The 12,620-nt window shown below is 48.2% G+C and overlaps 1 protein-coding gene and 1 long non-coding RNA gene across 3 annotated transcripts in view; one reads left to right on the top strand and one right to left on the bottom strand.

Annotated features, from left to right (window-relative positions):
* SPNS3 (sphingolipid transporter 3 (putative)) overlaps positions 1 to 7,441 on the bottom strand; it is a 63,608-nt gene extending 56,167 nt beyond the window's left edge. Inside the window, exon 1 of one of the 2 annotated variants that reach the window (XM_043903445.1) lies at positions 7,328 to 7,441. In XM_043903445.1, the coding sequence (XP_043759380.1) occupies positions 7,328 to 7,358 (31 nt within the window). In that variant the 5' untranslated portion in view covers positions 7,359 to 7,441. Of the gene's footprint in view, positions 1 to 6,005; positions 6,044 to 7,327 lie in introns of those variants that run through there. The other variant, XM_043903447.1, reaches the window with a different exon arrangement.
* A 139-nt stretch (positions 7,442 to 7,580) lies between these two features.
* On the top strand, positions 7,581 to 10,575 carry LOC122694564. The gene is made up of 2 exons (XR_006341205.1): positions 7,581 to 7,962; positions 8,847 to 10,575. It is a non-coding gene; the product is annotated as an uncharacterized LOC122694564 (long non-coding RNA).
* The last annotated feature ends 2,045 nt before the right edge of the window (positions 10,576 to 12,620 follow it).

The following is a 12,620-nucleotide window of genomic DNA, read 5'->3' as shown; positions in this document are numbered from 1 at the left end:
GTGGTATCTTTACTGGACCCAGTGCAGCCAAATATAAATAAATATCAAAAACAAAAACATTTCTTCAGAGAGTTCCCTTGTGGCCTAGTGGTTAGATTCTGGGGCTTCGCTGCCATGGCCCAGGTTCAATCCCTGGTCAGGGAACCGAGATCCTTCATGGGGCGGCCAAAAATAAATAAATAAATAAAAAACATTTTATCAGCATGAAAAGAAACCCTGTACCCATGAGTAGGCACTCTGCATTCCCCCCAACTTCCCTCTTCTACCCCTTACCCCAGCCCTGGTAACCACCAGTCTACTGTCTGTCTCTATGGATTTGCCTGTTCTGGACATTTCATACGAATGGAATCATACATGTGGCCTTTTGTATCTGGCTTTGTTCACTAAGCATAATGTTCTCAAGAGTCATCCATGTCCTCACCTGGATCGGTACTTCATTCCTTTTAATACCTGAATAATATTCCATCATAGAGATCCCCTACAACTTGTTTATCCATTCTTCAGTTGGGCTGACATTCGGGTTGTTTCCACCTTTTGGTTGTGACTAATGCTGCTATGAGCATTCATGTACAAGTTTTTGTGTGAACCTATGTTTTCAATATATTGGTTATATACCTAGAAGCAGAACTGCTGGGTCAAATGGCAGTTCCATATTTAAGTTTGAGGAACTGTCAGAATGTTTCCCACGGTGACTGCAACATTCTGCATTTCCACCAGCAACATTCGAGGATTCTGATTTCCCCACATCCTCGTAAACATTTGTTATCTGCCTTTTTTATTCTAGCCACTCTAGTGGGTGTGAAGTTGTATCTTATTTACTAGGGGTTTGATTGGTACTTCCTTCCTGACTAATGATGTTGAACGTCTTTTATTGTGGTTACTGGTCATTTGCATATCTTCTTCAGAGAAACGGTCTACTCAAATCCTTTGCCCATTTTTAAACTGGGTTGTCTTTTTATTGTGCTTTTGTTTTCTGTTTTATTTTTGGCCATGTGGCTTGTGGGGTGTTCCCCAACCAGGGATCGAACCCCCACACAAGGCAGTAAAAGTGCAGAGTCCTAACCACCACACCTCCAGTGAATTCCCTCTGCGTCTTTTTATTGTTATGTTGTAAGAGTCCTTTATAATTTCTAGATACAACTCCTTTATCAGCTACATGATTTGCAAAACTTTTTTTCCCTTTCTCCCATGGGTTGTCACATTCTTGATATTTGTTCTACATGTCTTAAGGTGACTTGTTTCATCTTAGTAGGTTATTCCTAGAATTATGATGTAGACATTCTTATTTTTCCCCATAAGTATTTATTTTAACTTTTTATTTTTTATTGGGGTATAGCCAATTAACAATGTTGTGACAGTTTCTGGTGAACAGTGAAGGGACTCAGCCCTACATATACATGTATCCATTCTCCCCCTTCATAAATATTTTTTGTCCTAAATAATAGTTTGTTTGATATCTGCAGAGATACACCAGCTTTCTTTTGGTTAATATTTTCTATTTACTTTCAACCTTCCATATCCTTGCTTTAGATGTTTCTCTTTGTAAACAGCATGAATCTGGGCTCTTTTTATAATCCAATCTGACAGCCAATCTGGCCAAGTTGGTGCATTTACAATTATCGTGACTCAGGCTAATCAGAGGTGTCTGCAATCTGCCATGGACTGGATGGGAGGAGGGAAAAGGAACAGCCATTTATCAAACGTTAGTTCCGTGCCAGCCCACGCCATGTGTGTCGCACAGGTGGCCTTGCTCAAAGCTCACACTGTGTTGGCATAAACATCATTACTCGTATTTTTTGGAAGGTTTTTCTTTTCTTAATGGCCAAGCCATGTGGCTGGCAGGGTCTTAGCTCCCCAACTGGGGACTGAACCTGCGTTCTCAGCAGTGAAAGCTCGAGTCCTAACCACTGGACTGCCAGAGGGAAGTAACAGAAGTTTTTTGGGTTGTTTTGAAAGTTTTTTTTTTAATTGAAGTACAGTTAACTTGTTTTTTTAAGTATACGGCAACACTTTTTCAGTTATACATAAATATATATATATATGCGGGCGTGCAAGCTAAGTCGATTCAGTTGTGTTCGATTCTTTGCGACCCTATGGACTGTAGCCCACCAGGCTCCTCTGTCCATGGGATTCTCTAGGCAAGAATACTTGAGTGGGCTGCCGTGCCCTCCTCCTGGGGATCTTCCCCATTCAGGGATCGAACCCATATCTCTTATATCTCCAGCACTGGCAGGAGGGTTCTTTACCACTAGCACCACCTGGGAAGCCTATATATATGTGTGTGTGTGTGTGTATATATATTATATATATATATATATATATATATCCTTTTTCAGATTCTTTTCCATGGTAGTTCAGACGGTAAAGAATCCACCTGCAATGCAGGAGACCCGGGTTCAATCCCTGGGTAGGGAAGATTCCCTGCAGAAGGGAATGGTTACCCACTCCAGTATTCTTGCCTGGAGAATTCCATGGACAGAAGAGCCTGCTGGGCACAGTCCATGGGGTCACAAAGAGTCAGACACAACTGAGCAACTAACACTTTCCATTATTGGTTATTACAAGATATTGAGTATAGTTCCCCATGCCATACAGTAGATCTTTGTTGTTTATCTATTTTATATATAGTAGAGCGCACATGTTAACCCCAAACTCCTAATTTATTTCCCCCTTCCATTACTCCTGTTTTATAAAGGGATCAAGGCTCTGCATGGTTAAGTACCCCAAAGCCGCATGGCTAGTAAGCAGCAGAGTCGGGGTCCTGGCTGGACTCCGGACACCATCCCTACGACTTGCAGGGCATCCAGGAACCATCCCGGAGCGAGCAGGATCCAGCTGCACCTTGAAGGTCAGATTGTGATAGAGAAGGAAAGGGTTTCCAGACAAAGGGTATAATCACAGCTGTTGGGTACAGAGGTGCATCATGGACTGGAGAGTGGGGCCCCTGTTCCACTTGACCCAGCCCGCCCAGAGGTGTAGAAATATCTGTTCTCCACATTCACCCCCCTCCCACTCCCCGCCCTTACCCCTCAGCACTTCTGCCAATGACGGGCACAGTAGGTCATGCTAAGAGCTTACATGGGAATGCGGGAAATAAGGTCATTCTGTTCCTGTTCCAGTCCTGTTCTGAGGAAATGTTTAGCAACCCATTGAGTGGGGAGGGGGACTTGGAGCATCTGCCAGTTGCCATGGTGTAAATACTCCAATCTCAGCTAAAAACTCACTAAAATTGCAACATCACTAAATACACAGCTCTTGTGAGCCCAGAAGAGCCAACTCCAGGCCATCACCCTAACTACTCCCTTCTGGAAAAGTCTGCCCAAAGGTTGATGAGAACTGCTACTGAAGGTTGTGCCTTCTCAATGGGGTGCAGACCCTTTATGCCCCCCCCCTTTTCTTTCTTCAGCTGGGCTTGGCAGTCTCTGCCCTTCAGGGAGCGGTATAGAGACAGAGCTGAAAGAGCGCTTGCCTAGTGAGCTGCTGGAGACAACAGATGCACCTGTGAGTGTTTATGTGTACCGTTAGTGCCTGCACAATTCTACACATGCCCACATGCGCCTATGCACACTCACGTGTGTCTGTATGTGGGTGAACATGCCTGTGTAATTGGGGGCTATTCCTGAAGTTGAACCAGAACAGGAACCAGTAAGTGGTGCCTTTTTAAATGTGATCCTTTTAAAAAGTACCCGTGTGCTGATTATGACCACAGTTGTGTCCTAAGCTATCAACTGCACGTGGTTTCTGTCTGCCTCAGCAATTCTGAACCCCTGTCCCCATTGGAACAGGGACACGGCCCAAGACAAACATGGAAACCAGCTTCTGGGGCTTCTAGGAGAAGACAGTTCATGGCATACAGCCGAATCCTCAGTTGAGTGGGAATCATGGTCAAGGAGGACAGTGAGCAGGAAGAAGTGGGGGTGGGGGGATGCAGGTGAGGAGGGGGTGGAATACAAGGGACAGGGCCAGTGATTCAGGAAGCGGCGCTCCACACCAGTGGAAGCGCCTTCACTCATCCGCCTGCAGGTATCCCTGGCACCGCTGCAGAGGCTTGTGGGGGCAGGGGATGGACACGTGTCTAAATCAACCCAAGGGACCAGTGCCAGCCAACTACCAGCTGACTCCATCACTCAACATGAATGGCATTTTCTTGGCTCCACACTTTGCACACTTTGCTGGTGGGCAGAGCCCCAGGGAGAGGCTTGATTCTAGCTGGCCAGGGAGAGACTGAGTTCCCAGAAAGGCAACTGGGACCGCTGCACCACCTGAGGCCCCCAAACGCAGCCCAGCCTCTCCACCCACACAGCCCCCAGGACTCCCCTCCCCTCTCCTCCCTCCCCTCCCCCCCCCTCCCCCCATCTCCCTGCCCAGCTCACTACAGCCATCACTGGCCTGGTCAGGGATACCTGGAGGATTATTTGCAGCATGTGTGAGTGTGCCTGTGTATCCACAGGGCATGCACAACCCCATGTGTGCCTGCCCATGCCTGTGCACACGCAGGTGTGCCTGCGTGTGCACAATACCTCCACGCGTGCCTAGGCCTTGAATCTTCTCCCTTGGAGCTTATCTTGCCAGAGTTCCATGTATCATCTACAACCGATGTTAACAATGGCAGTCATTCAGGGACTTCCCTTGTGGCCCAGAGGTTAAGACTCCAAGATCCCAATGTAGGGGGTGACGGTTCCATCCCTGATTGGGGCATAAGATCCCACAAGCCAAGTAACGTGGCCAAAAAAGAAAATAACAATAGAATAAAACAGCAGTCACGCACATCTGAAGTCCCTCAGAAGTCACCAAATTCAATGCTTCTTAGACCATTGGTATATGCTATTGGTATATAAATAGAGATAATTCTCACTTTGATGGGGCCAAGTGCTGCCTGCATCTTTTTTGTTGTTGTTCATTATGCTTTTTTTTTTTTTTTGCATCAATTTTTATTTTTATTTCTTTTTTGGCCATTCCGTTGGGCATGCAGGATCTTAGTTTCCCAACCAGGGATCAAACCTGTGCTCCCTGCAGTGGAAACTTGGAGTCTTAACCATGGGACCTCCAGGGAAGTCCCACATGACGCATCATTTGATGGACCTAGGTACCCCATTCTCTTGGACATGGCGATGTGCTGAGGAGCCCAGTTGTCCAGGTACAGAGTAGGCTACTATGTAGAGATCTGCGGAAATTGCCCGCAGGCTTTCCCGTGTGGCTGTCCCACCGGCCACGCCCCAGCACATAGCACTGGCTGGCCTGCCGGTTGTCCCATGTCCTCCAGGGCACCTTTTACAGATGAGACCCGAGGACTGGGACATGCCTGGACCTGAGGATGACCTCACAGTGCCTGGACCCCTTGGTCATTAGCATTCCTGGAAAAAATATTTGAGTAGATGTTATTGAGATGAAGGCCTTCTCTGGAAGTTAGATCTGTGCACATAACTATCTTCCATCTGGGAAACAGGCTAAGGTCACTTACCCAGACTTTTAAAGTCAGCTTGTGACAATGATTCTCTAACAGTTTTTGTCATATTGGATGTTTTACCCAGAGGGAATCTTTCCACTAGATTTTTTTTTCAAAGTATCTCCCTTTGCAACAGATTTGAAATAAATTTTTAACTTGGGAGTGAAGTGCTTGAGTGTTCATTCGATTCAGTTGTGTCCAACTCTTTGCGATCCCATGGACTGTAGTCCACCAGGCTCCTCTGTCCATAGGATTCTCCAGGCAAGAACACTGGAATAGGTTGCCATGCCCTTCTCCAGGGGATCTTCCCTACCCAGGGGGTCAAACTCGCATCTCCTGTGTCTCTTGCATTACAGGCAGATTCTTTACCCACTGAGCCACCTGGGAAGCCCCTTTTAACTTGGGGTGGGGGGCTTCAAATCAGTGTACCTTTTCCTGCCCTCTCAACAGCTTAACATGAGTACACTTTGAACACAGCTGCTTAGAGGAGAAAATTAAGGAAAAAAGTAAAGTTATCAAAACAGAAATTGAGGGGAAGATTGTCTATATCCACAATCACCTGTCTTCCTTCCTTCCATCCTTCCTTCTTCTGTCTCATTTTTTCTTCCTTTCTCTGTTTCTTTTCTTTCTCCCTCTGTAAGCAGATAGGTTAGGGGATCCCTGGAGAAAGAGAACCAGGAATGACTTTCCTGACACTGTTGTTGTTTAGTTGCTAAGACGTGTCCAACTCTTTGTGACTCCGTAGACTGTAGCCCGCCAGCCTCCAGTGTCCATGGGATTCTCCAGGCAAGAACACTGGAGTGGGTAGCCATTCCTTCTCCAGAGGATCTTCCCAACCCAGGGACTGAACCTGGGTCTCCTGCATTGCAGGTGGATTCTTTACCATCTGAGCCACCAGGGAAGCCAGAAACAAGGCAGGCTGCACTTGCTTATGCCCCGTAATACATCCTTGGGGCAGGGTCCTGGTCCCTCAGGGGATACACATAATAATATATTTTTGAGTTCTGCAGGAACCAAGGCCCCCATCCAGGTGGAAGATAGAACGATGATGTTGACCCTCCTGAGTTCAATCACTTTCAGCGTGGACTCTGTCACCCTTGGCCCCAATTCTATGCTGCATGCTCCTTTGCTCAAGCCCCCTCATGAATATGCATGTACCTTTAGGTTAATGGCATCACCGACAAGAGTTTGAGCAAGTTCCGGAAGTTGGTGATGGACAGGGAAGCCTGGCGTGCTGCAGTCCATGGGGTCACAAAGAGTCGGACACGACTGAGCACCTGAACTGATCTTAGGTCAAAACGTCCCCAATTTTGCTGTTGGGGAGACACTGTTTTGGAGGAGATGCCCCCTATTTTCCTTACTTGCTGCATGTAATAAATCCCTCCTTCTGATCCTTGGCTTGGTTGTGACACCCACCAAGGGACAAACCCAGTTTTCAGGGAACACCTTCCCTTCCATTTCCTTCCCTTCCCTCCCCTTCCTTTCCTCCTTTCTAGCTTTGGGGAAATCTTCAGGAAGGTTCCTGGCGCTCGTTAAGCCCCTAGGAGTCTAAAGCTCACCCCTCACTTCTAACCCCACCCCACCCTAAACCCTTCCACCATGAGCAGCACAGAGTTCATTAAACAGAAAAAAAAAAAAAACCTATTCAAAACTCAAGTATCTAGCAGCCTCTGGTAACTGCAAGTGAGAACGTGAGTAAGATCTGTAAAGATCCTGTGAGTCAAGGGGGAAAATAAGGTTTAATTTACAGAAGTCTCGTTTTGACCATATTTTCCCCAACCTCTGTCCGCCCACCCCACCCCCCCACCCGCCCCCACCCAGCCCGCGCGGGGTTTCCAACCCTCCCAGCCAGCTTTTCCTGACCCACCGTCCGTGACCCACCTTTCAGGCCGGGCTCCCAGTCCCCTCCCATGGAAATCTGACCTGTCACCTCAGCCGCTGGCTCAGACCACAGACCGGGACACAGCCCAGCAGGAAAAGTCCAGAAGTGATCATCCCCACAGGCTCACGCCCCCTGCGGCATCGCGGACTCTGAGCACCGCCCAGATCCGCATCCGGAGCCTGGGGGGCGGGGAGGGGGGGGCGGTCTAGGTCTCTAACTCCCAAGTTCCAGGAAGTCTTGCCGAGAGGCTGCACGCCCCCTCCTCCCACTTCCCGTCCTCCCCCTTCTCCTCGCCTTTCCCTCCGCCCCACTCCCGGATTAAATTCCGAAAGAGTCCCGGAACTTGCCTGGGGTCCTGCAGGCGGTCCCTATCCCATCTGCTTTCTCTGTTATTCTAATCGAGTCTCGGGGACACCCTTTGTCAACTGCCGAGAGCTATGCATAAGACCGGGGTTGGTATTGTTATTACTAAGAGACGCTCGGTTTCGAAATCGCTTTGAATTTTCTTGCACCAAATCTTGGCGGTTCCCGTGCCTGGAAGCCTCGGCCGCGTGGGACTTTTTTCCTCCGTGTGATTTGAGAAGTGGAAGCCCACTCTTGCTCTCCTGCTCGAGAAGAGGGTGGTTTGAGACGGGTGAGCAGAGAACTTGAACTTGGAGTTGGCGGGTGGGGGCTGGGACTCTTCCTCTCCGCCTGCCTTACTCGCTGACCTTAGACAAGCCACTTCACGTCTCCGAGCTTCAGCTTTCTCACCCAGAGTGGACTGAACCCCCTCCTCAGAGTGTTGTCGTGTGACCATGTGCCAGGGGAATGAAAGTAAAGCCCCTGGTGGCTGCACTCTGAAGGACCTGGGTCAGTGACAGGTCAGGCATGCTGGCTGTCTCCACCCGCTGGGGGAGGGCTGGCAGGGTGGCCTGAGTTAGCATATTTTAAAAATAGGATGCCCAGTTAAAGTAGTATTTCAAATAAGAGACTTTTGTTTTAAATATAGAAGTATGTCCTGTACAATATTGGGGATAGACTGAAAAAAAGTATTCATTATCTGAAACCCAAATTTACCTGCAAACCCTAAAAGAGAGACTAAGGTACTGATAATAGATTCTCTTGCTGCTACCAGAGAGTTTTTGTCTGAGACTGAGAACTCCGGGGAAGATGGAGTGAGAGCCTTTGAAAGAAATATGGGCTGAGGTAGAAAGATCTAGAACACAGCCCTAGAAAGGGTAGTAGTGGCCTCCAGGCCTGGTTCACCTTCTGCTCTCAAACCAGCAACAAACACACCTGCAGCCTGGATGGGGGCTGGGCTTGGTGGACCCCTGTCTCTCCTCTTCTCCCCCGCCCCCCGTTTCCAGTTTACCTGCTCCTCCTCCAGCTCCGGCTGGGGACCGCCCGCTAGGCCAACAACCCACTTCCCAACCCTGCATTCCCTACACCAGAGGGACAGCAAGAGATATCACAGAAGAAGCTAGACTGAGGTGGTAAATCAGGAGTAAAACTTGCTCTGTGTTAATTATCTTCCAGGAAACCAGGACTGTGTCACTGCAGAAAGCCGGGAGCAAGACACGCCCCAGAGCTGGTTTAACCTGTTGTGACCAGACTGGCTGAATTAACCATCGCTCAACTGGACACATGACCACTCCATTCCTATGCAGGACTTTCATCCGACAAACATTTTCTCCCTCCTTTGTCCATCCCACTGGGAAGCATCAACTGGCTACTCCTCCTCCATCCTGACTCCACCCCCATCACCTGTCTGCCTCTCCCTCCTCCACCTCACCTAGTCAGTCCCTTGGATCCTCCCCAAGCCCCACTGCTTAGCTCAAGCTCATCAGAGCTCACCTGAACTGCGGCAGCCTCCTCCCCATCCACCCATCTACCCCAGCTCCATTCCCCATAAAAGCAGGTCTCAGCTTGCCACTTCTCTGCTGCTAATCCTCTGTTTTGCATCAGAGGCCAAGGCCCAGCCCTCAGGGACGAACGAGCAGGACTAACCAGGGTGCCTGAATAAAACATGCCTCTTCCAGTCAGTCACCCAGGAGAAACTTACTCATCCCAAGAGGGGAGGCGGGGAAGAAGCTCGAGGGAGGTTTCTGGCTCAGCCAACTCTCATCAACCAAGGCGAGGAAGGGGGACACAGTGGTGGCTCAGCCTGGGGTAAGGACTAGACCCCACTCCACTTACAAACTGCCCTCTGCATTTCTTAGATGCTCAACCTCATTCATAACATGTGCTCATCTGCTCAGGCCACAGACTGTAGCCTGTCAGGCTCCTCTGTCCGTGGGATTCTCTAGGCAGGAATACTGGAGTGGGTTGCCATTTCCTTCTCCAGGGGATCTTCCTGACCCAGGGATTGAACCCTGGTCTCTTGTATTGCAGGCAGATTCCTTACCATCTGAGCCACTGGAGAAACCCCCGTTCATAACATAAGAAATGTAAATTAAAGCTACAAGATACCATTTTTCACCCATCAGATGAGCAAAACCAGAAACCCAACAAGAGGGAGCTCATGCCTGTTGAGGTCAAGGTGTCTGAAAACAGTCTGAAAGTTAATTGGCACAGTCTCTTTAAAGGGTCAACTGGTAATACCTGTCAAAAAATTATATATACAAACTCTTGGTCCTAGCAATTCCACTTTCAGAAGTTTACCCTGCAGGTATACAAGTGCCCCGGGGTTTTCCCAGTGGATCAATGGTAAAGAATTCTGTCTGTCAAGGCAGGAGACAGTGCGGGTTCAACCCCTGAATTGGGAAGATCCCCTGGAGGAGGAAATGGCAATTCCCTCCAATATTCTTACCTGGAAAATCCCAGAGACAGAGGAGCCTGGCAGGCTACAGTCCATGAGGTCGCAAAAGAATTGGACATGACTGAGCAACTAAACAATAATCACACCATACAGGTGCCCTAAGATGTATATAATATGCACCAGGATATTCATTGAACTATAGCTTTCATAGTTTCCATTTGGAACCTAAATAGGAGGGTAGTTAATAAGTTCTGCTTCAGCCATACAATTAAACATTATGTTCTATTTAAAAGAATGAGGCAGATAAGTACTAAAATTAAGTGATCCTAACTAAGATTTATCATGTGCAAAAGCCAAGTGCAGAACAGTGCGTACAGCATTTAAAGCTTATTATTTTTTTAAAAATGTAAATGTTTCATAAGTATAGAGTGTCTTTGGAAGGAAACAATCAAAAACAGTGTCCTGGAGTGGGATGCTGGGAGACCAAGAATAAAAATGGGAGGAAGACCTTTTGGTGTTTGCCCTTTGAATTTTGTGAAATATTATCAAATCCAGCAAAATATCATGAATGTATATTTCATATGTATATAATGTGTGTGTGTGTGTATAAAATCATTTTAAGTGTAGATGAATTTGTAAAAAATACATATTTATTTATTTATTTGGCCATGCCTCGAAGCTTGCAGGATATTAGTTCTACAACCGGGGATCAAAACTCAGCAGTGGATGTGCAGAGCCCTGACCGCTGGACTCCCAGGGAATTCCCTAAAACTAGGGGATTTTTCTACCCTAGTGTTCCAAGAGAGATGGTGATAAGCATATTGCATGGCCCTGCTCCTTCCAGACCTCAGTTTTCCATCTATACAATGGCAGTCTCAGGGACTGCAAGGAGATCAATCCAGTCAATCCTGAAAGAAATCAACCCTGAATATTCGTTGGAAGGACTGATGCTGAAGCTGAAGCTGCAGTACTTTGACTATGTGATTTGATGAGACAATTCATTGGAAAAGACCCTAATGCTGGGGAAGACTGAGGGCAGGAGGAAAAGGGGGTGACAGAGGATGAGATGGTTGGATAGCATCACCAACTCAATGGACTCAATGAATTTGAGCAAACTCCAGGAGATAGTGGAGGCCAGAGGAGCCTGGCATGCTGCAGGTCCGTGAGGTCGCAAAAAATCAGACACGACTTACCAACTGAACAACAGTGGAAGTTTGAGACCAGGTTTCTGCATTATTTCTTAATCTTACAACTAACCAACCAAACCAGTACCGATGTAGTGGCCATAAGATGACCTTTGATGGGCTGGGGAAGGGATGGTATAAAATGGCATTAATGAATGAGCAAAGTCCGGGAGATAGTGGAGGACAGGGAAGCTGGGTGTGCTGCAGTCATTGGGGTTACAAAGAGTTGGACATAACAACTAAACAACAACAACAATAAAAGTAGGAGGTACTACCATCGATTGATGAACAGGATCACTCCTGTGGCTTTGGAGCAAGTGATCATGGGAAAGCTGCATCTGCCTGCGTTGGGGACACCTGTCTCTCCTGCAAATCAGTTCTCTAGGGCTTGGCAGCTTCTTCCCTCCCATCACCTATCTGCTTCTCCCATCACCTGTCTGCCCGCCTGCCTCTATCCCTGAGGCCCTCAGGGAGGAGCTGGCCAAGGGGAGGAGCTAGAGACAGCAGTGGAACAAGTTCTATGGGGCAGAGGGAAGGCGCCTACCTCCCTATTTATTAACTGAGGTCCTGGCCTCCCTCCGGCCCTGATCTAGGCAGATCAGGCTCTGCATTGCTTAGCCTGCCAGCACGCTCCTCCCCACTTCCCTGTGCCCATTCAAAGGAGGCAGCTCTCATAGATGCTGGAGCTTGACACACCCAGCTCCTTCGCCCAGCCTAGCCTCCTCCTCTAACAGGGGATGTCTGTGCCTGAGGCTGGGAGACCTGAGATGCCTGCTATGTTGAGCCTCCCTGGGAGGTGAGAGCTGGCAATCTGAGCCTTCAGAGCACATTTGGAGCCTCAGTTAGCAGGCAGCCACCTCCCTCCAAAGCCTCCTGTTGGGCTCAGCACTGGCCTTTTCTCTCTCTCTCTCTCTCTTTACAAAAAAAAACAAAAATTATTTACTTATTTGGCGGTGTCAGCATGTGGGATCTTCAATCTTCGTTGCAGCATGCAAACTCTTAATTGTGGCATTGTCTAGTTTCCTGACCAGGGATCGAACCCAGATCTCCTGTACTGGGGGCACGGAGTCTTAAACACTGGACCAGCAGGGAGTTTCCTGGCCTTTTCCTTAATGATCCTAATGATGAGAGCCAAAGAAAAAATACATGGGCTTCAGAGGAGCCGAGGGTAGATATTGTCCTGGCCCTTATTCTCTCTCTCCCATCCTCCCTGGGTTTTCTGTTCTAGATCAGGGCTGGCCCCCTGATGAAGTCACTCTCCTTCTTGGGGCCCTGTAGCTGTTAGAAGAGGGGCTTGGGCCCAAGAAGCTGTGTGTTACCAGATGCCCCCAGGTGGTTCAAAGGCAGGTAGTGGGTAGACAGGGTTAA

This window comes from Cervus elaphus, chromosome 5 (assembly GCF_910594005.1).
Source record: "Cervus elaphus chromosome 5, mCerEla1.1, whole genome shotgun sequence".
Lineage (NCBI taxonomy): Eukaryota > Metazoa > Chordata > Mammalia > Artiodactyla > Cervidae > Cervus > Cervus elaphus.
Note: the sequence above shows the minus strand (reverse complement) of the source record. Positions and strands in the feature narration are given on the sequence as shown.